Below are 27,178 nucleotides of genomic sequence, written 5' to 3'. Positions count from 1 at the left end.
AATTTCCATTCATGTACAAACTTTACATAATGCTTGTTTATTAAAACTGCAGCAATAATTTTATTATAGGCAGATTTTAAGTATAAAGCCCATTCAAATACAGATGCTGCAAATAACTAATTACATACCAATTTTGAATTGATAACTAATTTTAACTAAAAAATAAGAATATAATCCAACATATTTATAAAACATTCCTAAAACATTGAGATACTTCACTTTTCTACTATGAGCTGCAAGTTAGATTAGTAAGACAGTCTCTTCGAATTTGCACAATCTTTTTATCACAGCAGCATTAAATCACTATTTGATCCCATCATAATATTTGATCTCATCATAACTCACTTTTTTTCTTCCGATTCAAAAATAGAAGAAAATAACTTTTGGTATTATTTGTATAAAATATATATAAATATTAAATTTAATTAGATTCAAAACAAAAATATTACTAAGAAATATTACTATAAACATTTATGCAATGTATCAACCTTGGTATCTAAATTCCCTTACCTTTTCAACTGATTTATAAATAAATATGAAAGAAATAAGGGTAGCAAAATTTTCTTCAGTGAATCGTGTGATGTAGCAAACTAAAGCACTTGCATCAAAAGCCACAAGAATAATTAGAATCAATGTAGTCCATAAACCTATCCATAGTCGCAATGGAAGGTATTCTAAATCATTATCTCTGCAGAAGAAGAAAAAAAAAAATTTAAGGTTTTCTATAAAATGTTCAAGAAAATAAAATTTAACAACTTTCATAAATTAATTTAACAGCTTTAATTGCAGAATTTTTAACAAGTTCAGAAATAAATAATATAATCATACAAAAAAAAATTAAACTCTTTCATCAATATTAATATGTAGACTGACCTGCAGAAATCAAACAATATTGTTTCAAAAACAAGTACAGGACCAGTGCTTCCCAAAACTGTCAGTGGTTGCCCACTAAACAAGCCATAAATAATGCCACAAATTGCACCAGATAAAAGACTTTCAATGGCAGCCTGTAAGTAAAAAAACAGAAAGAGCAAAAATAAAAGTTTGAAATAACATTTATAAATAAAAATATATGAAGTACAATTTATAAATACTTTTACTAAGAAAGATACCAATGGAAATTTTTAAAAAATCTCCAAGCAGGTTACTTAACAAGTATGATATTTGCTCTTGCAAGTGTTATTATTTTTACCTGATGAAATATTTCAATGCAAAATAACTTGAAGATAAATTAATTACCCAATTAACAGGTTAAATAAAAAAATTTAAAAAATGCAATAATATTCTGTATTGAAATAGTTAAGATTTTCGACAATTGATGCTAAATGCAGAAAATGGAGCAATTTTGTTAAAAATATTTTCATTGTTTGATTACTTTAACTTTCTTTGATTACTTTGATTATTCGTGAAAAGATGTTTCTAGCTTTTTTTGTTAAAAAGAAATATTCAATGTAAAATAATGGTAATTTATTAAATTCCAAACATAAAAAATATTCAGAAATTTACAAAGATCCATAATAAGAAAGTAATTGCTAAGATTCAAGATACAGAGTTAAATTAATTAATACAGAGTTAAATATTCACTTAAATAAGTAGAATTTCTTTGTATAAGTCTTTAGTAAAACAAGGGTAAGCTAATTTTTTTTTAAAAAGTTATAATGAATATAATCAAGCACAGGATATAATCAAATATATGTATTAATTTAATCACCAAAGAGATAAAATTAATTCAAATATTTTTTATAGAAATATATATTTTGTTTTATATCTGTATTGATAACCACTAGGAAGGTAATATTTAAAAAGTTACTATCAATTTTTAGTTTTTGCATACAACCTTTATTTTGGCAATATTTTCAACTGTATACAATGTTAAGAATATATTGCCAAAGTTGAACATGAGGAAATTTACAAAAGTTTGCATCTTTAATAATTTTAAATATTTATAAGAGATTTTAATTATAAGCTCCATTTTGCATTTAAAATAAATGATTTCAAATGCAAAATCATTTATATATTTTATTTCATTATCTCTTTTTTTTTTACACAAATATTTGAATGGTTGAAACAGCAATCTTTAGATTTTAAAGAAATTGTACTTATAAATTTTACCAAAGGTTTATTAAAATATATAAATATCAAAATTACAAAAAGCCTACATTTTTTTTTATAAAGATTTTTACATATGGCGAATTAGAAAGAGAATTAGTTTCAATAAAAATGCATAATGGAAAGTTGCAACTATTCTTCTAATATATAACAGATATAAAAAAAATATGAACTTGGGCAATTAAAATGTAAAGCCAACTTTGCCAAGAACTAAAAAAGTAAATCTCTTAATTAACATATGTAAACATACGCACAAACTTTGCATATTTGTATTAATCAATATAGCATTTATATACAAGTTCTTCTCACATAACTGATATATATATATAATGCTTACAATTCGCTCCTCTGTAGCATCTCCTAACAAACCTCCAAATGTAATTATAGGTGTCAGACAAGCAAAATATAAAAAGAAAATGGAGGCAACAGATTGCAGTGCAAAGGCATCAGTAAAATCACTAAGATACCAAGGAAGTTTCCTCTTTACATCATTTATAAGGCCACCAAATAATCTGAAAGTAATATAGCATTAAAATCTGTAATACAAGATTGCTTATTATGTAGTATGATGCACAACAAGAAGAAAATCGCAATGTATTAATAAAATCAGTGGTTTTATAAACCAAAAAAAAGTTAAAAAAATATTTGGATTCAATTAGAATTTCAATGAGATAAAAGTTAACTGCAAATACCAAGGGGGAAAAAATAAAGATATTTAATAATATAGTTCCTATAATGATAGCAATAATGGGAAAATAATGATAATATTAAACATATTTGCAATAAATTAGAATGAATATTTTCACATCATAAAAAAAAACATGCATGAACAGAAATAAGACAATCACATTTTTTTCAATCACCAATGTGTTAATTTTATTCATTATTTCTACAATTTCTTATAAATGTTATGTGATAATTATATTTTAATTTCTAAATGTTTTTCATAATTTACAATGATCAAAAGTAAAATACAATTATTTCAAAGAAAATATTTGTAAAAAAATTGCATGTTGATCAAAATAAAATGTCCTTTTAGCTGTCTTACTTCAAAAAATAATATATCAAAAAATATTTTTCACAAAATCATTATTGAGCACAGAATTTTTCACTTTGACTTGCTAAGGATAAATGGGAAAAACCCAAATCTGAATCACGATGAAAAAAAAAATAAAAACAATACCTAAAAAAGCACACCATTCTTCAAAATTCATAAGAACATATTTTGATTTTTATAAAAAATTTAGCATGTAGAAATTCAATTGTATATCATGTTTTTTACTAATGTAAAAAGTTATCTTCAAATAAGAAAATAATTAGATGACAACCAGGAATGAAAATTAAAAAGGGAAGGGAGATCACAAAATTAGATCACATTGTGAATCACTTTAAAGAAATAATTCCTCGTCACCTACTTTTAAAATATAGTTAATGAAATTAACACATTTGCTTGGTCAGTTTAATTTTAGCTGTTGTTTCATTCAAAAGTGATCTTTTCTAGCATAGAACTCAGTGAAAAATATAAAGATAAAAAATAACCAAATGATGCAACTGATGAGTCTTAATGATTTAGTAAAAATATTCAGATTCTATTCCTAATATATCAAAAGAGTAATCTATTAAATTTAAAGGTGTGAAACAAGTAAAAAGTAATTGTAATCTAAAGATCTCACCTTCCGGATCGTTTTAATCCACTTTCTTCTCTTTCTTTCTCTTCTTCCTCTTCTTCATCTACTTTGACCTCCTGAACCTCAGTTTTCTTCCTGGCCTCCTACCAGTTAAATATTTTAAAAGACTATAAATTACAGTTTTAGTGAAAATTGAGATCAAACATATCAACATACTGTTCATCTTCCAATTAAATATAAAAATTGTTTTCTTTACTTTCATAATTCAAAAAGGTCACAAAGTAAAATTCACATGGTTTATTATTTGAATAAAATTGCATTAAACTCTGATGGGTTTTTTTCCCTTAAAAATAAAAGTGGTTTACTATTGATTGAAAATCCTTTTTTTAGTTCTAAATGCAAATTAAACATCATAACTCTTAATATTTAATTAAAATAAAGTGTTTTAATTCAAAATAAAGTGTTTTAATTCAATGTATTAATTACTAATACAGATATATCTGAGTACTGAAGATTTTGAAAAAACTACAGTTTGTAGATTTTACAAACTTTTTAAATGTAATAAGATTATGCATTTCAATTATAAGATACACCCATCTTATTTTAAATATAGAATAATTTAAAACTTGAAGCAAAATGTTTCAACAGTACTAATTATTATAATTGATAATTTAGTTTTAAGTACCTAAATCGAACATACAGATAATTAAGGGCATATTCCAGTTATAGTAGCATAATAAATACTTCAACTCAATAATTGAACATCTTTGTTTTATAATACTTCAACAAATATATTTTTTGAAACTCTAAATAAATACAATACTACTAATAATAATCTGGAAGAAATATTTTAGTTTCCTTTCTAACACTTATGTAACACTGTATACATTAAAAATCACATATCCATCTATTATATTTGCAGTTATTTTAAATGTTTCAAGAAGTGATATTTTGATACTAAGTTTGAATATTATTAAAACAGATCTTTAAATGGAAAATAAATTTTAATTAAATGATGCTACAGTAAACAATAAGGAAAAAATAGTTAGAAATTTAGAAAAAATACATCAGTAAGCAATTCTAACAATTAATTTTCTAATCTTTTAAACTCATCAAAAAAAATAATAATAATAATTGAAAAGTAACAATACATCTCCTAATTAAATTTTGCAAGTGAAACATCCATAAAAATCATGATTGTTTCCTTTCAGAAATGTCAAATATTGAAAACTGATTTCAAATTAAAATATGATTTTCACTGAAATTAAGTTTCATATTCAACAGATAATTTTGGACATCAAACAGTTTTTAAATGTATGATAATTGAATGGTTTTGAGATTTATAATAATCAGATTCTAATTTAGTGAAGAAAATAAAAATTTACAAAAATTTGGATGATTAAAAGAAAAGGACTTATCCCCTTTAGAGTTAGAGAAGCCTTGAAGCACAAGGCTTAGTTAAAAATAGTTTGTTTTAGAATTAACAGCAAGATGGTTTTTTTAAAATCATTATTACATATTTATGAATACTAGAAAAAATTTCAAAGCATTTTAAAATGCACGCTATTACTCAATGTCGGCACTTTTGTCTTTTTCAAATACTTATTACTGTTGGAACATTTCAGAATTTCATATATCAAAAAGATATTTGAAATAATGACTCTCAAAGAATCAAATACAACAAATTCTTTTAATTAAGGATACCTGTGATGGGAGTTGCTGAGGAGGTTCAATTCGAATACTAGGATCCCAAGCTCCTGGAGGTAGAACTGTAACTGCATCTAAAAATTCATCCACTCCAGCCAGCAGATCTTGCCGACTTTTGGCTTTATAGGCAACATCATGGAATACCTTAAAAGAAAAAATATAATTAATAAAACCAAAATGGTTCTGAAAATTAAATTCAAGCAGTAATTACGATTTTTTAAAAACTAAAATAACTATTCCTTTAAAGTTAGCAGGCTTTCATCCTTGAAAACAATTAATAAAAAAATCAATATTATGTAAAGAATTATTAAAATTAAGTTTTCAACAGAGTTACAGAGTGTTCAGAAACAAACTTCCAGGAGTAGCAAACAAACTTTTAAATCCAAGTTAAATTTTTATTTGAAGAACAAAGAATTCATTGAAAAGTGGAATTCAATTTAGAATTTCAACATTTACGATTTTTTAAAATATATGATTAAGCACAATACTTTTAAATAAAATGACGAAAACAAAACTTCACCTGGAAAATAATTTTCATAAAAGAATAAAATAGCAATTCAAATTATTTGCATATTTAAATAATAAATTGTCAGTTTCTTTCATAGATTATAAAAGAAAATACTTTAATGACTAACAATTCAATAAATAATTACATCTGAAAATCAAAATAAATTTAACATAGGTAAAAAATTATTTAAAATTTAAGAGATAAGTAATTAGAAAAAAGAAAGATGCATGACCAATGCAAAAAGTTTGATTTATTAACTTTCATTTTAATTAAAAAGATCATTCAAATTTGATGTAGAGATGCATTTTGATGCTTTATATACCTAGCAAAATGATAAGAATAATCCAATTACTAATAAGAATACACCATTGCACAGCACTCAATCCAGATATACTACAATCACTGTATGAAAACCTGTTTTCTATAAAATACCAAGAAATAAAAGGCAAAAATTGGCCAGCAATGTTTGAGCAATTACCCATTTCACATATTTCAATACAAAATGTCAGGTTTCAAAGTATGATATATATATTTCAAAACAAGAAAAAGATGTTTTAAGAAACATAGATGAGATTATGTTCAATTGTAGATTAAACCAACTTGATGATGGCAAAATATGTCCATTTCCACAACATGTTGCATGCACTTAAAGGAAGCCATAGATGCACATGCATGCACAGAGCATTCATAAAAAAAACCCGTATCGTCTGTAGTAAAATGATGCTAGTAAAAATGATAAAAATACATTTTGTGCACTTTGTTTTTCCAAAACTAAGAAGCTATTTAAATTATAGCTTATCATGACATTTTCTCATACTTTACCTAGTTAGCATTTGCCATTCTTTAGAAATTACACATGTTTATACAATGTATAGGGAAAATATATAATAATTTTCACATTTCATATTTAGTTTTAAAATGACCAGCATTCCATAATGTGACTAGGTATTTTATAGAATCAGTGCTTCATACATTGCTATTAATGGATATTAATAAACATATTATAACATTTTATAACAGATTTACTTTTTATACTTCCTATTTACTTAAATGTTGCAAAAGAATTTATAAAAGTTTTACCTCATCAGACATTAGAGTGGCCATAGCTCGACCAATTTCATGGTAACGACCCAAATTTCCTGAAGGGCCTAGCAATATAAACAAGAAGCGAGTAGGAACAGGTACTTCCGTCAGATCTCCTAAACTGGTGGCTTGACTGAGACGGACAAATGCTATAATGGCACGGTCTAAGAAGTCAACTTCTCCAACTAGAATATTCGATGCTTCAGCTCCCGGTGGGATTTTTTTCATAAAGGCTTGGTTAAGCTATAATAAATATTTTTAGTGATGAAAGAAAAGAAAAAATATACAACAAATATAAATTCAAAACTTTGCTCAAACATGTATTTAAATAAAAGAGTAATGGAATAAATTGCAAAACAATAAATAAAACAAACATTTTATTTAGATAATTAAAACTTAGCATTGCAATGAGATAGCTGTATAATTTAAAAAAATATTTCAAAAATATACATTTAAACAAAATATGTTAATCTAGTTAATCAGCATCATGATTCAAAATTGTACTTTTCCTCATGTGTAAATAAAACCTTTATTTTATGCATATTATCCCTGTTAAACTCATAATCAAATTTTAAAACCCAAAGTATATTTATTAAAAATAATAATTCAGAATTTGCATTTTCTTTAATAGATTGAATAATATTATGCCAATTTTGCTTCGCAAATATATAATAGCTTTCCCCTTTTTAGGAGTATTATATTATATATTAATTGTAACAGCTAAATGAAATTCATATTGGTAACATAAAAATTAACCGTGCCATGAAAAGACATATTATATTTATATTAATTGATTTAAGTAAACTTAAAATAAATAGAATATATGTATTGAGAGCCAGTGCACATAAAAGTGTTGTAGAGTGCAGCTCTTGGGCATTTTTCAATATGTCAGTTTATTCAATCTTTGTTTCATTCTTATTTTACATTCAAATCCTCGCCTTTCATGAGGTTCTCTTAAAACTCTAGGTACAATTGTTTACACAATATTATACACTCCACCATTTATATCTTAATCTAACTTAAATATTTTTAATGTAAATAAATTTCAGATTAATTTTCCTGATGAACTGTATAAGAAAAATAATTTAGATAGTAAAGTAGCAAAATTGCTATAATTACTGAAATTCTCTTGAAAAATCTGTGGCATGAAAAGTCAAGATTTAAAAACATGCTTACAATGCTATTATTGAGATAATTTTACAAATATCAATAAAGTTTGATCTTGAAACAAACAAGGACACTTTTTAAATAAAATTGTAATTGAGGACATAATAAAATAACTCAATATTAAAGTTTTTTTATCAATACCAAAAAATTATTTATATAAATGTATGTTCATTTTAAAAGTCACTTTCACATCCTAAAATTACAACACATGAGCTCCCAATGCTTTCATTTTTCTATGACGTTCAAATATTTAACAATAAAAACTTCAAGCAGAAGAATTTAAGAAGCATACCCGGTGTTGTAAATCAGCAGAACTTGTTGAATTCCCTGATATATCACCTAAATTATGTGAATTATGACCAGATTGGTTATTACTGGCACCTAGATTTAATGAAGAGCAGCTAGGGCTTTTGACTATGGAATCTTGTGCTGCTGTGTTAGGTGCACTACCTGCAAAATATAATAAAATCAGCGATAGCTAAGAAATAAAAACTCTTTATAATCGAAATAAATATTTAATATATAAATAAAGTAGTTACTCACATTGAAAATTCTATATGAAGCTGTTTTAATTATAAACTTTTCAAGATAATGGTTTTTTTTGCAACTTAAGCTGGTTAGTAAATACATATTATCAAAAAATATCTTGAAAAATCATATGAAAAGAAAAATAAAAAAATATAAATATATTAAAAGAAAGGAAACAGAAGATATACAGAGAAAATTTTAAAATTTTATTGTGTGGGAGAAAAATTTCTAATTCAAGTTTTACACATATTAATACTAAAAAAAAAAAAAATTAAATAATACTGCATTTTTTTTTTCTTTCTGAAATTTAAATTCTGTGCTAAGTGGTATTTTTTTCCTTACAAGATATTTAGAAATATGTTTCTAAGCATGGGGGGAGAAAATCTGTTTCTTTTATTTATTTTCATTAAAAGTATTGGGAATATTGAAAAATAGTAGAGCAAACCTGAAAATGAAATGTATTAAAGGTATAAAGTAATTGACAAACATTTCCTTTTTGTTTAGATATAGATTTTAAACAAGTAATTTCCTTCAATAACAGGCAATTTTCTTCACTGAATTCAGATATGTATTTGCAGAAACTGTTATTTTCAGAGATGTCCCAGTAACATCAAAGAATGAGCATCACTTATGCATCCATTCTTATCATACTAAATATGCAAATTCAATCAATATTAATTTTTTTAAAAAAAATCTATTAAAATTATGTATTATAACAAAATTAAGCATATTTTAATGTAGATTTGAGTACTTAAGCTATTAACTATTATAAAAGGAAGAAAGCATATTCAGCCATTTTAATATTAATTTTAAACATGCACAAATTAAATTAATATTTGTTGCATTCAAAGTTTCATGACAATTTTTTTAACAAATAAAATACTGATGGAATAATGATCACAATATGAATTCAAATCCATATAAACTTTTTTTCTCAGTATATAATACTTTTAAATAATAATAATAATAAAAAAGACAATCAAACTTAAACTACAACTAAGTACCCTAATTAAACTTTCCCTAATTTGAAATAATTAAAGAATTAAAGAAAATAAAAATTTTAAAATGGCCTAAACAAGGACAATCTTCCAAATAATAAATTTACAATAAAATGTTATAAATTGATGAATTCGTAACAAAAATAACAACAACAAAAATAACTATGTGAAATTAAAACATTTCCTGTCTAGTTAATCCTGAAAAGAAATCAACTCCTGGCATTAAATCTAACACTAATGTTTACTGCATGCTACAGAAAAGTAAAGAACTTTACCAGGAAGGCCAAGGTATTTGGCAAAGTTTGGTTTTGCTTCTCCAGCCATAGTAGGATTGACAGGGGTAGTTGGCGGAGATGAACCTGCATCTTTATCTAATTGGGCTGTAACAACGCAACGAAATCACACTGAATAATAAGCAATGTTTTAAAAAACAAGTTGGACAATATTAGATCATTCCTGTGGTCTATCCAAGGATGCTCAATGCCATAGCGCTGGAAAGATTCTATTGATGCCAACTTCAAACATTGGATAACAAATCAGTGAAATTCCCTTAATTATTGACATGCATGCAGTACTAGGAGACATTTATTGCCATTCACAATATTATTTTTAAAAGGCATCAGGGATTAGGGGAATTTAAGGCTTTGCAAGAGGTTTATTTTTAATATATATGGAAGTGTCACCATATCCTGTTATTTCTTATAAAATCAGAATGCACCATTTATTCATATTATACCACAAATGAAAAACATATCTCACAATTCTAATGTAACAAAGCAGAGATAATTATGCATTAAGGCAAAAAAAAATCATTAAATCATAATTAAATCCAAAAATATTGTACTTTTGTAAAATTTTCCTTGGAAATATTACAATGAATTGTCTTTAAATTCAGAGTCCAAACCAATGACTTTTTAAAGAAATCAAAAGTTGCCCACATAATTTTAAATGAAAAAGAATAATAAGCTTTTACTCACTTGAAATGAAAAATGGAATAAAAAGCATTTTTAATGCACTGTGCAAAGAATTTATAGTTTTAACATTTGTTGAAACAGAAAGAAGCTGCATAAATTTGGGAAGATTGAATTTCTGAACTAATATTCAACAAAGAAGAACTTGCATAAAATATATGACAACTAACACTGCCTTTAGAATATTTTGAGAGGATATAGACAAAAGTAACAAAAAATATTCGAATACAGTCATTTTAAATATTATAAACTTTTTAGTTAAAAATTAATGCAGTAAGCAATGCATATTTAAAGCATAATTGATACTTAAAACAAATGTTAAAAGGAATTAAAATTGCAGATCTGAAAAAGAATAAATAAAATCATGGCCAAAATTTTTTTTAAAAAAAATCTCCTTTTTATTTATTAATCAATCATCATATTAAAAAAGAGAATAAATCTTATTAAAGAGAGGAAATCAAAAAGAAAGAGAGGAATATTTTAAAATTCTGAAACGAATTTATCTGAAAGAAAGCATGAAGAAACATTCCACATTCTTTCAATCCAAATAAAATATTTTTCTTGCTCGCATTTTTCATTTAATGTGACATTTGAAATATACCTGAGGATTAAAAAAAAATATTTTTTGAATAAAAATTTTCAGATCTTTCTAGAACTGAAATATATCTACTAACATTTGAAAACTGTGAAATACATTAGATCTCAATCAACACTTGGGTTTACTTCATAAATGCAAAATATTAGTCCAATGTTAAAATAAAGAATCTACTTGGATCCTCATGCATATTACACTATAATGCTTAAAACAATTTGTCTTTAGTAACAACTTTTATGTATAAAGGTTTTCATTTCATGATGCAAATTACAAATAATAGATCAGAGCAGTAATTAAAGATTATGTGCATATATTTGTAGATGTGCAAGATTTAAGAAATAGCAGGTTGAACAGCTGGGTGAATCTACAAATAGCATAATTGAAGAATAATATCAAGGACATACAGCATGCAGTAATATCTACCTAAACTCAAAGCAAAACAAAATGATGAACTACATATATTCACTATTACTTTAGAAAGAAATATGCAGAACCAAGCATTGAACCAGCTAAATTTTTAAAACATTAAGAAAATAAAAATACTTAACATCCTTTGAACTTCAATGGCAGGAAAAATATTTTTAATATTACAAAAAACCAAGTCAATAATAATCCCAATTGTTAACTAACCATATCAGAAAGCAGTTTAATTTGTTGATTAACAAAAATTAATATGCAGTTACATTGTTAAATATTGCAATAGCAGGTGGTAAAGATAAATAGTACTGAAATAACTTAAAAATACTTATAACAATTATTTACTTCTAGAGATAAAAAACAATATATTTGAACATTTTTATTGTAAGATGATATATGCAATTATTTGCACCTTAATGAAATTTATGAATAGAACATTATTTATTAAAAATGTTGAGATTTCAAAAAATTCCATTTCCAAACTTAATTTTACACAGTTTTCCTAATGTAAGCCTTTAATTTTTAAATTAAAAAGCTATGCAGTACCAAAATATATAATAGCTTATAATGCAAGGTTATTTTTAAAAATAGAAACTAAAAGGATATATTTGTAACAAGTTTACAATCAAAATATAGTGAAAATCTATCAAGAGACGATTAAGTTATAGAAGACCAAATATTTTAATTATTCATTTTTATTTTATATTATTAATAAACTGGTAAAAACAAGTAAAAAGTTTTATCTTTGCAATTATTGCAACTCCTAATATTCTTCTAAAAAAAAGGCTGACATCTTTTAATGTGAAATGTCAGAAGATAATATTTCATCTTTTACATCAACTTAGAATATTTAAGATTAAAACATAAGGTCTGGTTAAGAAAAATCAAAATCCTAAAAATCTACTGATTTTTCAATTCAAATAGCAAAAATTTTCTATGAATATAAATATATGATTGCATAGGTGCATCTATAAACAGGAAAAAAGGGGAAAGGATTTTTGAATTTAATACTAAAATCATTACCATTAAATACCAGATATTCAGTAAAATTTCTAATTGTGATATCTTGAAATCTCAAAACAAAGTATTTTGGTTGATATGCAATACAAAATGGTAAGCAGAAAGTGGTAAATTATTTATGCTTATGTAAATATTTATGAAGAATATTTACAAATACAATATTCTTACTGATTTTAATGTTTATATTAGTTAGATTGAATTTCAAACATACATAAATAAATTTTAAACGCTGATTTTTAAAATCACTGAACTTTAATCTTTTTTTTAATTCAATTCCACTCTAATAAATATTTGCTGGAATAGTATATGTTTAAATTCAACTTCCATGCTAAACAATTTTAGATTCCTTTAAATATCTTGATAAACTATTAAATTATTTTATGTCAAAATTGGAGAGTAAAAATCACAATCAATTAAAAATAAATTTAGAAATATCTTAATGTAAGAGTACATTTCAAACATACAATTTAAAAATGTAAAATAATTTTTTAAAATGCTACTCTGAGTAAAGCTATAGCAATTAAGAAAAGAAACAAAGAAAACAAGAAAAAAAACTAGTAATTAAACATTAAAAATTATAGTAATAAAGTAACCAAACAATGCAAGCAAATTTAAATAGCAGCATGCAATAAGAAGTAAATGTAAGCATATTATGTAAATTGTACTAAGCAAAGAGAAAAATGTAATACTTTAATTATGACATCTGTAAAGCTTCGGCAACCAGCATCCAAGGAAATACCACCAAAGCCTGCATAAGCTTTTATAAACCAATAATATTAATGTAAATAAACAAGTTATCATCAGTATGTTATAGATATTGAGAGCCTCAGCATTTGAAATGAATAAAAATTATTCAAGTTCATGTTAATATAAGAATTAAGGAAGCATGAAACATTTGAACATAATAATTATGTTTCTGCATCTTTAAGAAGCTTGACGCAACATTCAACTCTTTAAAATATTATTTTCATCACTCTATAACTGTTTGTCTCATGGTACATAAATTGGAAAATATGAAAGACCACTAGAAGCTTAATTATCTAACCAAATACATTCATTAAAAAAAAACTGATCAAAAAAGTTCAAGAAAAATAAAAGCAAATCAATATAGATAACTAAGTACTAGTTTCATAAATTAAACATTAATATCTGTGTTATGCTCAATGCCTATCCTTTACAAAAATGAATTAATACCAAAGTAAAGAAGATACATTATTTTCACTTTTACTGTTTTTGCAGAGAAAAGTTCTACAACTAAAGATAAAGTACTGTATTACCTTGCTTTTACAATCCTGTCTTTAACATTTGCTGTCATTAACAGCAATTTTTATTGGATCTCTCACGTTAAGTTTAAATGGCAATGAATGAAAGTGGTTGCTCGAAATTTATATTTTCCTCCGATTGACATCATTATTCCACTGGTCCCTTGAAAAGTGTAAAAGGGGGGCAATACCATAAATGGAATTATCCATATTGTTTTCAGAAGAAACAAGACATCAAATTATTTGTGGGCTTAATAAAGGAAGTTTAGATATAGCCCTTTTAAAAATAACCAATTTTTAGTGTTCCACAAATGAGAAAAAAATAATATTTATGAAATCCCCTGTAAATCTTTGATAGATTTTCTTAGAGATCTCACTTCTATATATGAATCCATTGCTATGCAAATTTTATATGTGACAATTCACATATGTTTATTTCTCCCAACATATAAAGAAAAAAGTAATAAAATGTTGAACATGTGTTATAAATTTAATAATCATTTAAGTAATACAAAATTTCCAAACTACTCGAATTAATTTGCACATATTCACAAACAAAAAAGTCAATAACTTATGGAAGGTTTTAACAATGCAATTCAAATTAGAGGAAAGTGATTATTATTTGGTATGTTTTCTTTCCACGTTATGTTGTAAAGATTAAATAATATAACCCAATTTTTGAAGGGAAAAAAATATCGAAATTACTTACAAAGAAGAATGTCAAATAGAAACAAATGATAAACAAAACTGAAGAGTGTAGCATAACATTTTAGAACTATCAACAAAATTAGTAATAAAATCCATCTTCAAGATCTTATTCTGGGGCCAATTTTCTTAAAAGGAGAAAAATAATTTTTGGCATAATTTGAGAAACTAATAATTGAACAAAACATTTAAAGTTTATTTCTTGTGTAACATTACATTACCATGAAAAGCAAAGACACCAGAATTGAAGTTTTCTTTAGAAAAATAAATACATAAAATAAATGAGAATAAATTAAAATTTTGCATGCATTCAAAATTAAAATATACTTACTGCTGGAGCCAAACATGTTTTTACTTGAATTCCTTCCAATATCAGCTAAGGAACGTATTAGAGGTAATCGTGAACCTTTGTCCACTTTGTCATGTTTCCGCTCATGTTGATGCCGATGACGTCTTAACAAGGCTTCTTTAATGCGATCACGATTTTCTACTTGTAGGTGACCAGCATTCACAATATTTTCTAACACAAGATCTAGAAAATTATGATTTTAGTATTAAAATACAAATGCAAAAGTAGTGTAAGTCCGTTAATGTTAAACATGCCTTTATTCTTCAGAACATGTTTCTACAAATGATCTTCCTAGATTTAATCTTTTGTCAGAAATTATTTATTAGCATAATATAATGAATAAGGAAAAAATTCTTAAACTGCACTAATTTTTAAAAAAAATTGCAAGGAATCGAAAATTTAACAAAACCTTAAGTAGGCAATACATATATAGTAAATACTTTTAGCACATATAAAAAAATAACTTGTTCTATAAGATATCAAAGAAAATATATTAAAAGAAGTAATTTTATCAGAAAAAAAAAACAATACCAGCATATGAAATCATCCTATCATATTTATTGTTGCTTTTTAAATTGAAAAATCTAAATTTAAACAATGCAGACAGAAATGGCATTTTACATAGCATTTGGATGAAACTAAACCATATTTACCTGAAATTTGATCAAGGTTATTAGCTTCCAAATCTAACATAACAGTTCCATTTAAGATACAGCTCCTCAATTCAAAAAGTGAATGTAACGATATTGTAGCAACATGTGGTTTTGACCACCTGTTCCCCCCTTCTTCCACATCTTCTTCAAACTTAATCCATCTTAAAAAGAAAAATTGAAAAATCAGAAAACAAATCTATGAATATAACACTTACTTCCTTAACAAAAAAGTTTTGAGTTATGTTATTAAAACTTCCTCTGAAAAATAAAATTATAAAAAGTAAATGAAAATTAATCTGAAAACATTTAAGAGAAAATATTAACACAGAGCTGCTATAAAAGAAGACTAATAAATCTGTGAACAAGGAGTTGGATCAAAACATCTTTTTTGAACCAAATAACTTAATAGCAAAAAATTTCAAATTTAAACACAAGCATTTAAATTCTTCGTGATTTACTACAAATAATTATATGGTTATTATGAATTTAAAATTAAAATGTATTGCATTCTTTGAGGAATAGTTTCAGGAATATATACAATTCTCACGATAAAAATGTCAATTTTTGGTAATCATGAATGAAAATATTGATATGACACAGTAAAATTATAAGATATATATATTTTTTTCTAAATATATACATATTATAAAAATAAAAAGGGACAGGAAAGATTGTTTTTATCAACAAATGCCCTAAAAATATAATTAAATTTTAATTCCTTTAATTTTTTTCTTTGAATTGTCCTTTTATATGTGACGAAGTAATAATCTCATCTTTTCAAATCATTTTACAATCAGTTACTAAAATTTTGAATGAATGTAGCTTTATTTTGGATTTATATATTGTACTTTTAAAAATTTGAAATGCTGTTCATAAAAAAATTATGTCAGAACCTTGCAGTTTCTCTCCATTCCATCTCATCTCCTTCATAATGTAGTTCTTCCATTTCACTGAAAAGAGGATGAGATTCATGTGTACCATCCTCATCTTCACCAAGGATAAAATGGACACGTTCAGCAGGTGGGGTGACTGTAAAATTAAAACAAAATTTAGCATTAAAAAATACATTTTCTAAAAATATTCAAAATAAGGTGGAAATCATCACATCATTTGTAATAAAAAATATATCTGTCACCATCAATTTTTGCTCAATATTGAATTCAAAAGAAATTTTGAAATTGTCAGTACAATTTAGAAAAAGTACCAAAATTTTAAAACATATAAATTAAAATTAGATATAATGATTTTTTTAAACATATATCTGTCCCTAGTAACTTTTTGCTCTCAAGTTTTCTACTACTTCAACAAAATCGTGAAATATTATAACACTTTTCAAAAAGCTTTCAACTTCCTGCAGATTACAGAAAGATTAAAAATATGAAATACAAATTATACATGAATCTGTCTATTCATGTTCATTATTTAAAATGAAGAAACCTTATAAATATAATTTATTTCTATATTTCAATTTTTGCCTATTGAGGAATAAAACATTTTCATGATAGCAAAGTTTTTTTTAATAGATTCAAGAGCCAACCAAATGAACTCAAATTATGTACCTGCAACTTTTTTCAAGATTTAAAAAATTTTATGGTCCAGAAATCTGAATTTCTCTGTTAGCATATTTCTGGCAGAATTAATAACAAATGAAAAACAATTCAGACTGTAAGGATTATTAGTCACAAAGTCTACAAATCATTTTTTTAAATTTTATTTTACAGACTTTTAGACCCAATATACATACTAAACTATTTATTCATTATTTTTAAACAAATATGGCCCAAGCAGTTATTCAAAATATTGTCATAATTATTCTAAGTAATGATACTTTTTCAAGAAAATCCTATTTTTAACATTTCAAACATTATGCTTATTTGAAAGAAAAAGGCTATGTACAAGACACTTTAGAAGAATTAATTTATGCGAGCAGAAAAATGTTTTCATTCTAATTGCCGAGAGGCAGTTATTGAGAAATTATTAAATGAAGAGTTTAATCTAAAATATAGGTCATATTAAGATATTTATCAGCACATTAATGGTAGATTTCTTTTCTTTTCTTTCTTTCTTTTTTTTTTTTTTAGCTGTAAAGAAAAGTGAAACATGAGATGTATACTAATATCTAATTCCTTTTCATGGTTGATTGGAAGCAACTGGAATAACTATTTTTTTTTTTTTATATTTATTTAAATGACAATTCTGGTGGTGTATTTTGACATACAATTATTTCATACTGACAAGATTTCAAATAATACAGAAACCTATTTATTTGAAAGTCATACAAAGAGATATTAAGTTTGTATATCCAGGACATTAAATATTTGATAGTTTACTTAATCAACATTTTTAATCTTAAATTATTATAATTATTTTTACTCTTTAAAAATCGGTTTTGGATATTTTCCCCATTTTTATTATTGTATATATTATGATTTTTTCTTAAATATTTATAGTTGATAGATACTTTTATAATTCTTCAGGCAACTAGAACACTATTTACAAAAATATTCTAACTTCAACACCAGTTTTTTTTTTCATTGCTCAGACATTATCAAACACATCAGCAAACAAATAATTTTTCACTTAAAGACTTTTCTTTCATATTCTAAATTTCATTTTTTACTTTTCGGGCTACAGACAAAGCCTTTGAACATTTCTAACAAAATAATCATTGCAACTAGCATTTCAGTGAATATTCCTTCATGAACAAAAAAAAGAAAAAAAAAAAAACAAGTAAAAATATACAATGATCCTTCATTTACAAAACTGGAACAAAAATATTTTCATCTCGTTAAATTAAAACAGGATTTCATAGGAAATGCACTTTCTCTTTCTCAACTTTACTATTATTTTACAAAATATTTGCATTGAAGTTGTTTTTTTTTATTTTTCATTATTATTATTTCTTTTTGTAATTGAGTATAGTTTATTTGCATCTATTTTTGGTAATTAACGATAATACTTATAATTTAAAGTTCATTTAATGTTGCAAATCGATTATAACATTGAAGATTCTGTTTTATAAATACAAAATTAGATATTACCTGGCCTATGCAATTCATTAGGATATTCTGCCGATGTGCCATCTTCTCTTTTCTTATGACCATTTTTATGGTGATGCCTATGCCGTCTGTGATGACTTCTTCTGTGGTAACCAGGAACATGCAAACCAACATAAACTGTGTGAGCTCTATGACCTAAAAGATTCAAATGAAGATGAATATTGTTAGCATATTCAATAAATTCTGATTATTGCATGTTCAGTTTATTATCAAGCAATAAAAATGATAAATAACCATATAAAATCTAAATTGAAACAATTCATGTAAATGATTTTACATAAATTCTACCAAAAATTATTTTTGTTCTATATGTTATAAAATTAAAGATGATTTTAATTAAAAATAAATTTGCTGCACTGAATAATACATGAAATAATCCTATTTTAAAAATATAAAAACATGGCTAAGTATCAGTAAATTTTTAAGATAACAATTAAAGTGAAACAACTTTTTGCTTTCATTAAATCTTTTTCAAATTATTCATCAATTAATCTAAATTTTGTTAAGACATGACACAGATTTAAAACTAAAACATGCTATCACATTTACTTTTGGATCCAATATAACCTAACTTAAAGTTTCTTACTTATTTTGTAAAATACACATATGAAATTCTCAAGTTGCTTAAAATCTATATAAAATGTATGTGCAACAGGAAAACTTTAATAATTTAATTAGATAGGGAGAAAAAATCTAATAAATTATAAAAATATAATTGGAAGAAGAAATAGATCGTAAAACTGCTTACTTATTTAATGTTTAAATTGAAGCGCGAAAGCGGAGATTGTAAAATTTAATACTGTGCTGCCCTCTATTGTTAAACCATGAATTAACAAGGTAATAAAATGACAGTGAAATTTTTTTCCAAATCCGAGTGAATATTTCATTGCAATTTTTAATTAATCAAAAATTACTTTAAATTTCCGATAAATATTTACAAAAGTGGAAAATACCACTACGCATTTACAGAAACTAACCTTCGAAATCTTGGTCCGTATAACTATGATGGGTCACGCGTACGCCAGGATCCCGCGGGGCTTCATCCAGTACAGCTGGATTCATCTTGTCAGCTGAAAAATAAAACACGTAAATTATATTATAGCTTAAATATTATTAAGAAATTAATGCAAGAGAAGTCATTTTTAATTGCTACCTCAGTTCGATAAACTTAACTGCTACAAAGGATAACACTTTGGCAACAAGAGTAATTGTAAAGCGGAGAAAGTGAGCCTCTTTCCTCTTGTCCCCCCAAAACAGCAACTAATAGAAGAGGGGTCACAGAAAAAGTACAACTGGGCTGTGTCACGACCCCCGTTAGAGAAGGCCGGAAAACCTACGTCACAGAAAGTAATGACGTAGCTCCGAGAGGTTACACGAGTGGGTGCGAATTGGGGGACCGAGGGAGGAATTTCACCCTCTTCAAGTTTACTGATAAGAAACGAACTCTTTTCCACCCACGACATGTTTTAGCCAGTGGCCCTCCTGTGTTTGAGTAGACAGGAAGCGCCATTTCTTACTTGCAAAAAAAATCATTTGGATTACTAAAAATAAGGAATAGAAATGCCTTTGATCTGTTGTGTTCCAAACTGTAATGGGAATTACAGGAATGGCCCAAGAGTAAGTGTTTTTGCCTTTCCTAAAAATGAAGAGCTTAAAAAGAAGTGGTTAAGTGCCATACATCGTGAAGGATTTTATCCGACGCAGCATAGTAGGGTAAGCTTATTTAATTATTTTAAACTAATGCTTAACGTTTCTAAATGAAAAATCATTTATTCTCACATTAGAAATTTAACAGTAATACAGCTCAGTAATATCTATTATTCGTGCTTTTAATCAAGTGCATTATGAAAAGAATTATTTTATAAAATGCTGTAATACAGGTAATAATGTCTGTAATTATTGTCAATAATAATTATAATATTTGCCGTAATTATGTTTACATGTTTTATTTACTATTATATCTATAATTACGTTTATATAGTTAAATTTTATTATATAACATAACGATAAAAGCATGAGAGTAAACAATAATAATTATATATTGTTTTATTTTGTATATTTCTTACTGTATTTAAATTAAACATTAAAGGAAGTCAATAGTTACGAATAATTTCCTTTACTGTAGGTCTGTGAATTACATTTAAAAAAAATGATATTGAAAGAGAAACGAGTCTATTTGATTCGAAGTCAGGAAAATTATTAAGTGCCCCTCTTAAATATCCGAGACTAGTGATTGGAGCAATTCCATCTCAGATGCCAAATTGTGCCGCTTGCATGTCATCTTCAAAACATTTCATAGGGAAAATTATATTTACATTCTTTGTTTACTATTATATCTATAATTACGTTTATATAGTTAAATTTTATTATATAACATAACGATAAAAGCATGAGAGTAAACAATAATAATTATATATTGTTTTTATATTGTATATTTCTTACTGTATTTAAATTAAACATTAAAGGAAGTCAATATTTACGAATAATTTCCTTTACTGTAGGTCTGTGAATTACATTTTAAAAAAAATGATATTGAAAGAGAAACGAGTCTATTCGATTCGAAGTCAGGAAAATTATTAAGTGCCCCTCTTAAATATCCGAGACTAGTGATTGGAGCAATTCCATCTCAGATGCCAAATTGTGCCGCTTACATGTCATCTTCAACATTTCATAGGGAAAATCCAGAAATAAAAAAGATGAAATTGGAACAACAATATGTAGAGAAAGCTCTCCAGGAAAGCATAATAGAAAAAAAGAAATACGATGAGACAAGAGAATTTAAAAATTTGGAAGAACTAAAACAGCGCATTTCTTTAGTAAATTTGAAAAATTTCTGGAATGTCATTCATAAAGAAAACAAAATTTTATTCGTGAATATTGAAGTAAGTTCTGGTCCTGAAATTGCCTTGTCTGTTGTAATAAATGATGTATTAGAGGTGTCAGCTTTTGTTGGAAAAACAAGCTTGTCAAATATTCCAAACATTTGTTCTTTACCTATAAAAATCAATAATATCAACACTTTAAATGAAATATTAGAGCATCTGCCAGAAATGAAGAGAAATAAATCATTGCTGAATTCTGATATTGTTTCCCAGATTCATAGTTTCATGGATAATTTAAATATAACCCAAGAAAATTTAACCAATGTTGTAGCATTTATTAAAGAGCAATCTGCCTTGATTATTCAAAATGAGCACAGTAAAAGGTACTCCACTGAAATGATGATATTCTGCTCATTATTTTATTCAATGGCTCCGCATGCATATAAATTTGTCAGAAAGTCTGGCTATATTTTGTTACCTCATCCTGTAACTTTGAGAAATATATGCATACCTATCAACACTTGCCCTCAGTCAGAGCAGACCGAATTGCATTTCTTAAGGTACATTAAGCAGAAATTACAATTCATAGTATCTGCAGATAAAAATGTGATTCTTCAAATAGATGAGATGCACGTCAAACCCCTACTTTGATTACAAAGGGGGAAATATATCAGGTTTCAGTTACAATTCAGAAAATGCCGCCACAAGTGTTGTGACTTTCATGATAAATAGTATTTCATCGTCATATAAAGATGTTGTTCACATTCTTCCTGTAAATAAAATAGCAGCAGACGTTTTACATGCATTCATTAAAAAAAATTATTATTGGGTTAGAAAACATTGGTTTTAAAGTGATATGTGTAGTAACAGACAACAATTCAGTCAATCAAAAAGCAATGTCTCAGTTCGCTTCTCCTTCACAGTCATATTCAATTCTTTATCCTCATCCGGTAAATAAAGAACGACCTCTTTTTTTCATGATCGATACTGTCTATTTATTGAAGAATATTCGCAATAACTGGATCAATCAAAGAATGTTGATAATGTATGTTTTACCCTAATTTTAAAGAAACAACCTCAGAAAAAAATTCACAACAAGATTGTATTAAAAATTCTCTGGAAACTAATGATAATGTTATTCACTCTAATGGTGAAATAATTCAGAGATCTAGTAGTAAATCTGACAATAAAGTAGATTTTAATACAGCATCCTTCAAAACATTAAAATTATTGTATGAAACTGAAAAGAATAACATCGTAAAATATGCATACAATTTATCTTTAAAAGCATTGGACCCAATAATTTAGAAAAACAAAATGTCAAATTAGTACTCAAAATTTTCAATAAATTTATACCTGAAAGTCTCATGAATTTGGGAGAGAAATATGAGTTTCCACACTACAAAGAAACAGCAGAATATATAAGAATAATAAATAGGTGGTGGGGATATTGTTAATGTAAAAACTCCATTCACAGGAATCCGTGAAAAATAATGTATATAAAAAACCACCTGACATCATCTGAAACCGACAAAAGATACAAGTTTTTAGATGTATTTTTGAACTGGTTGGAAGACTGGAAAAATATGAAATGTGATACCGGCATGCTAACAAAAGAAACTTATTCTGCTCTTTTCATGACTACATATGCTTTAAAAGAAATAACTAAATATTGTCAGGAAGAATTCGAAATGAAGTACATTCTCCAGGAAAATTTCAGACCGATAATTTAGAGGCACGCTTTGGTTTATATAGACAAATGGCAGGAGCACAATATCATGTTTCACTCAGACAGGTATTTGAAAGTGAAAACAAACTAAGAATGCATAGTATTTTAAAAATTTGTTTAAAATCAAACAAACATGGAAATCTCGAACTTTTTCAGGAAGCAGTTGGCGAAAATTGGGAAGAATTTGAAAAATCTATTTCTGAAAAATTACCTGTATTTAACATTTTGCTTACAGAAGAAGATTTTAAAAAATCAGAAGATGTTTTACCAGTGTTAGTTTATTTAGGAGGTTACTGTGTCCACACAGTCCTTAAAAAGTTGAAATGCAGCATTTGCCAAAAAGTTTTTAACAAATGAAAAAGAACTGGGACTGCTCAACTTCTTTAATTCAGAATTTAAGTCGAGGAAAACTTTTATACCCCCAAAAATGCATTGTAAATGTAATATTATATTCTTACATTATAATCAGAAATTATGTACCATACATGAAGAAGCATTTTTGAAATTTTCCAATCAAAAGTATTTAGCAGCAGAGATAATTTTCAATAGTTTAGTGAATGAGGAACAAATACATGATTATGGTGAATGCATTTCAGGACATAAACCAGAAATGTCTATAGAATGATAATTTGGTCTGCAGTCAATTCATTACTGAATAATTATTGTAAAAAATTAAATGATAGTTTTAGAAGCTCTTCTAAAACTGGAAAGAAAAGAAAACTAGATAAATTTAGTAAAGTTGTTTCTAAAAAAAAAATATAGCAGAAAAGGTAAAGTATAAAGCTAAATTTCAACTAGACATGTTTTCTTGTCTATGAGATAATTATGGTAATGATATTGTTTCGACTTCAGAAGTTATAATTAACAGTTCCAACAGGAGAAGGAAGCTCCACAAAACTGCATAATCTTGAAATGAAAACGTAGAAACCGAAATTTATTGAAAAAACTGTATATTTTTATAAATATGATTGAATCAGAAAATAACAACGATAATGACAATAGCAAATATGATCAAATAAATATAAGTTATCCAGGTTTATGAACAAATATTATAACTGATAAGTTTAGAATATGTTAAAAAAACGGACTTGTACAATAGAAAGAAGTTTTTGTGAAGAGTGCTGAAGGTAGATCATTTTCCACCACACACTACTAAAAAATATGCCAAATAGTGAAAATTGGTTAATTTATTTGAAAACGCAAGACTCGACATTTTTTTTTGTATACTATTTTCAAAAAAATAAAATAAATAAATAAATAAATAAAAAGGAAATGAACAATCTACACTATTTATAGGTAGCTGTAATAGCTGGAGAAAGCTGAAATTGTAATTCAAATTCATGAATGTTTTATTTGTCACTTTAATTCCTTTATTGGTTGGAAAGAATTACTGATTAGACTAAAATTATGTTTTACTGTGGATGAACACAAAACAAGCAATAAAAAAAAAGGGAACGACTTGAATTACTGTTTTAAAGAATTGTTTTTATGATTCTATATTTATCATGTAATAACCTTTCATTTCGTGGAAACCATGAAAATAATAGAAACTCCTAATAATGGAAATTTTTGTATGTTTAATCGAATAATTCAGTAAATACAAATTGTGCTAATAAATCATATAACAGAATTAAAATTCGAAAATTAGAATTGGCCATCATTTAGCACTGCGATCAAATGAACAAAATATTCCTGCATTATGAAATGAAATCCTTAGCAAAATTAAAGTCTATTCAAAATCATCCAAGTACAGCAGTAACCAAATGGAATATAATCTTGATTTTCCCCATTAAGAACAAACGCACTTCAGTCATTATTAGGTATGAAAATATTGCAGAGAAAAGATTAAATATAAATGCGTCGTTTATAGGGTTTATTAAAGTAATCATTGTGACTGGAGAAGGACTAGCAAAACCTCTGTTGAAAAGATTAAGTGAGCTGGATTTAAATATTATGAATTGAAGAGGATTGGCTTAAGGCAAAGATAGCAATACGAAACGGAAGTACAAAGTTTTGCAATTTAGAATAGTTGCTCTAAATCCACATGCAATTTATGTGTCCTTGCACATCATACTTTTTAAATTTATTAATTTGTGATACATTTCCAGCAGTATATATTGTAAATTTGTTTTTGGATATTACAACTTCCTATATGCTTTTATATCCCTTTGGGAAGCCAGAATGGATTCAGTTAATGCAATGTATACACAGTTTGAAAAAAATTGTAATGTCCTAGAAGAATTTATTGAGGTAAATAGAGATAGTACAGCGGTATGCGAAGTAAAAAATATTGGAATCAATAAAAGAAATGCCATTTATCTTTATACTTAAATACTACTAGGTTTTCAATATCGCCCAAAATTAACACTACTAATGAAGTATTTCAACTAAAAACAGTTGTTTTTATTCGGCTTTTAAATTGATCAGTAAAATTAAAACTGAAGTTCAAAATTTAAGTACAAAATTCAACACATTTTTAGACGAATCCAAAGTGACAGAATGCAATTTGATGAATTCTGAAAATTTTCTTAAAACACGAATTTGAAAAAGAAAAAGATGATATTCCGAAATAAAAGAAGATGAAGTTAAAGAATTTGGGTATTAAAAATATCACAGCAATTGATACTGTCATTGTACAGAGAGAAGGTAGATTTAAAAATGTGTCAATTTAATCACTAATATAAAAAATTTCAAATTAAATTCAGCAAATTAAAAGTAAGGAAGAAGTGTAGTTGGTCAAGGCGTGAAGAAGCTTACAAGCATTTCCTATACAAATCATCGAAAAAAAATGGTGATTTTTCTAAAGTAATTAAAAGCAAAATCAAATTCATTTAACAAATATACACGCAATAGCATTATATATAATGTTTGTAATTTTTTTTTTTTTACTTTAAAAAAAAATTGCGGCTCCAAATGGTATCTTGCACAAAATCTCCTTTATATTTAAGGCTGGCTCTGATTATAATTCAGAACTCCTGTACCTTATGTGAATAAGAAATTTTGAAATTTCCTAATCAAAAATATTTTGCAACAGATATAATTTTGAATGATGTAGTGAATGAAGAAGTACATGATTATGGCAAAGGCATTTCAGGGCATAAACCGGAAAATGTTTATAGATTGGCAATCTGGTCTGCAGTCAATGCATTAGTGAATAATTACATGATAGTTTGAAAAGCTCTTCTAAAACAGGAAAGGAAAGAAAATTTGATAAATTTAGTAAAGATATTTCTAACAAAGTAATGATAAAATATATAGTTAAATAAGAAAGCTCTTCTAATGTTTCAAAGATTTATTGGATATTTTTTCGAATAGAATACTGTTTCGTGAAATATTGTTTTTATTGCTTTCTTGGAGTTGACGCGACGGCAAATATTCATAAAACCCTTATTGTATGGAATTGTTTTGAAATTAATCAACAAGAGCATTGCAAATGTATTTTTTATATTATAATTTAAAAATTTATGAACCATATATGAAGAAGAAATTTTGAAATTTCCTAATCAAAAATATTTTGCAACAGATATAATTTTGAATGATGTAGTGAATGAAGATAATAGTTTTAAATCTAGGGGAGATACACCTACTGGGAAACCTGCCCTGCACTTAATGCAAAAAAGGTAATGCATACCAAGCACCGTACCTCCAGGGTGATGTGGAAAGCGGCTGCATTTTAATTATTAATGAATTCTACAATATATGTGTGTTGAATTGCATGATATGGAAGTATATGAAATGATATTAACAAGTGAAAAGTAATTTCTCTTCACTCTCTAGCGCGCAGAGACTTGAGGGAATGGAGTGGAGTGTACCGTCTCGTTGTGACGTCACGGAAAGCCGCAGAGGCCTTGTCTATCGGGGGTTGTGC

The 27,178-nt window shown here is 26.2% G+C and overlaps 1 protein-coding gene and 1 pseudogene across 5 annotated transcripts in view; one reads left to right on the top strand and one right to left on the bottom strand.

Moving 5' to 3' along the window:
* LOC129963232 (sodium bicarbonate cotransporter 3-like) overlaps positions 1-27,178 on the bottom strand; it is a 118,744-nt gene that overhangs the window by 18,291 nt on the left and 73,275 nt on the right. For 3 of the 5 annotated variants that reach the window (XM_056077451.1, XM_056077460.1, XM_056077441.1), the window contains 13 exons: positions 19,737-19,829; positions 18,742-18,894; positions 16,594-16,729; positions 15,701-15,861; positions 15,030-15,230; positions 10,004-10,108; positions 8,495-8,652; positions 7,033-7,278; positions 5,442-5,588; positions 3,783-3,880; positions 2,447-2,621; positions 874-1,007; positions 511-688 (listed from right to left, as the gene is read on the bottom strand). In XM_056077451.1, the coding sequence (XP_055933426.1) occupies positions 511-688; positions 874-1,007; positions 2,447-2,621; positions 3,783-3,880; positions 5,442-5,588; positions 7,033-7,278; positions 8,495-8,652; positions 10,004-10,108; positions 15,030-15,230; positions 15,701-15,861; positions 16,594-16,729; positions 18,742-18,894; positions 19,737-19,821 (1,977 nt within the window). In that variant the 5' untranslated portion in view covers positions 19,822-19,829. Of the gene's footprint in view, positions 1-510; positions 689-873; positions 1,008-2,446; positions 2,622-3,782; positions 3,881-5,441; positions 5,589-7,032; positions 7,279-8,494; positions 8,653-10,003; positions 10,109-15,029; positions 15,231-15,700; positions 15,862-16,593; positions 16,730-18,741; positions 18,895-19,736; positions 19,830-19,912; positions 19,977-27,178 lie in introns of those variants that run through there. The other 2 variants (XM_056077470.1, XM_056077480.1) reach the window with 2 other exon arrangements.
* LOC129973369 (uncharacterized) lies at positions 22,303-23,667 on the top strand (annotated as a pseudogene).

The sequence above is a fragment of the Argiope bruennichi genome, chromosome 1, assembly GCF_947563725.1.
Source record: "Argiope bruennichi chromosome 1, qqArgBrue1.1, whole genome shotgun sequence".
Taxonomy (NCBI): domain Eukaryota; kingdom Metazoa; phylum Arthropoda; class Arachnida; order Araneae; family Araneidae; genus Argiope; species Argiope bruennichi.
Note: the sequence above shows the minus strand (reverse complement) of the source record. Positions and strands in the feature narration are given on the sequence as shown.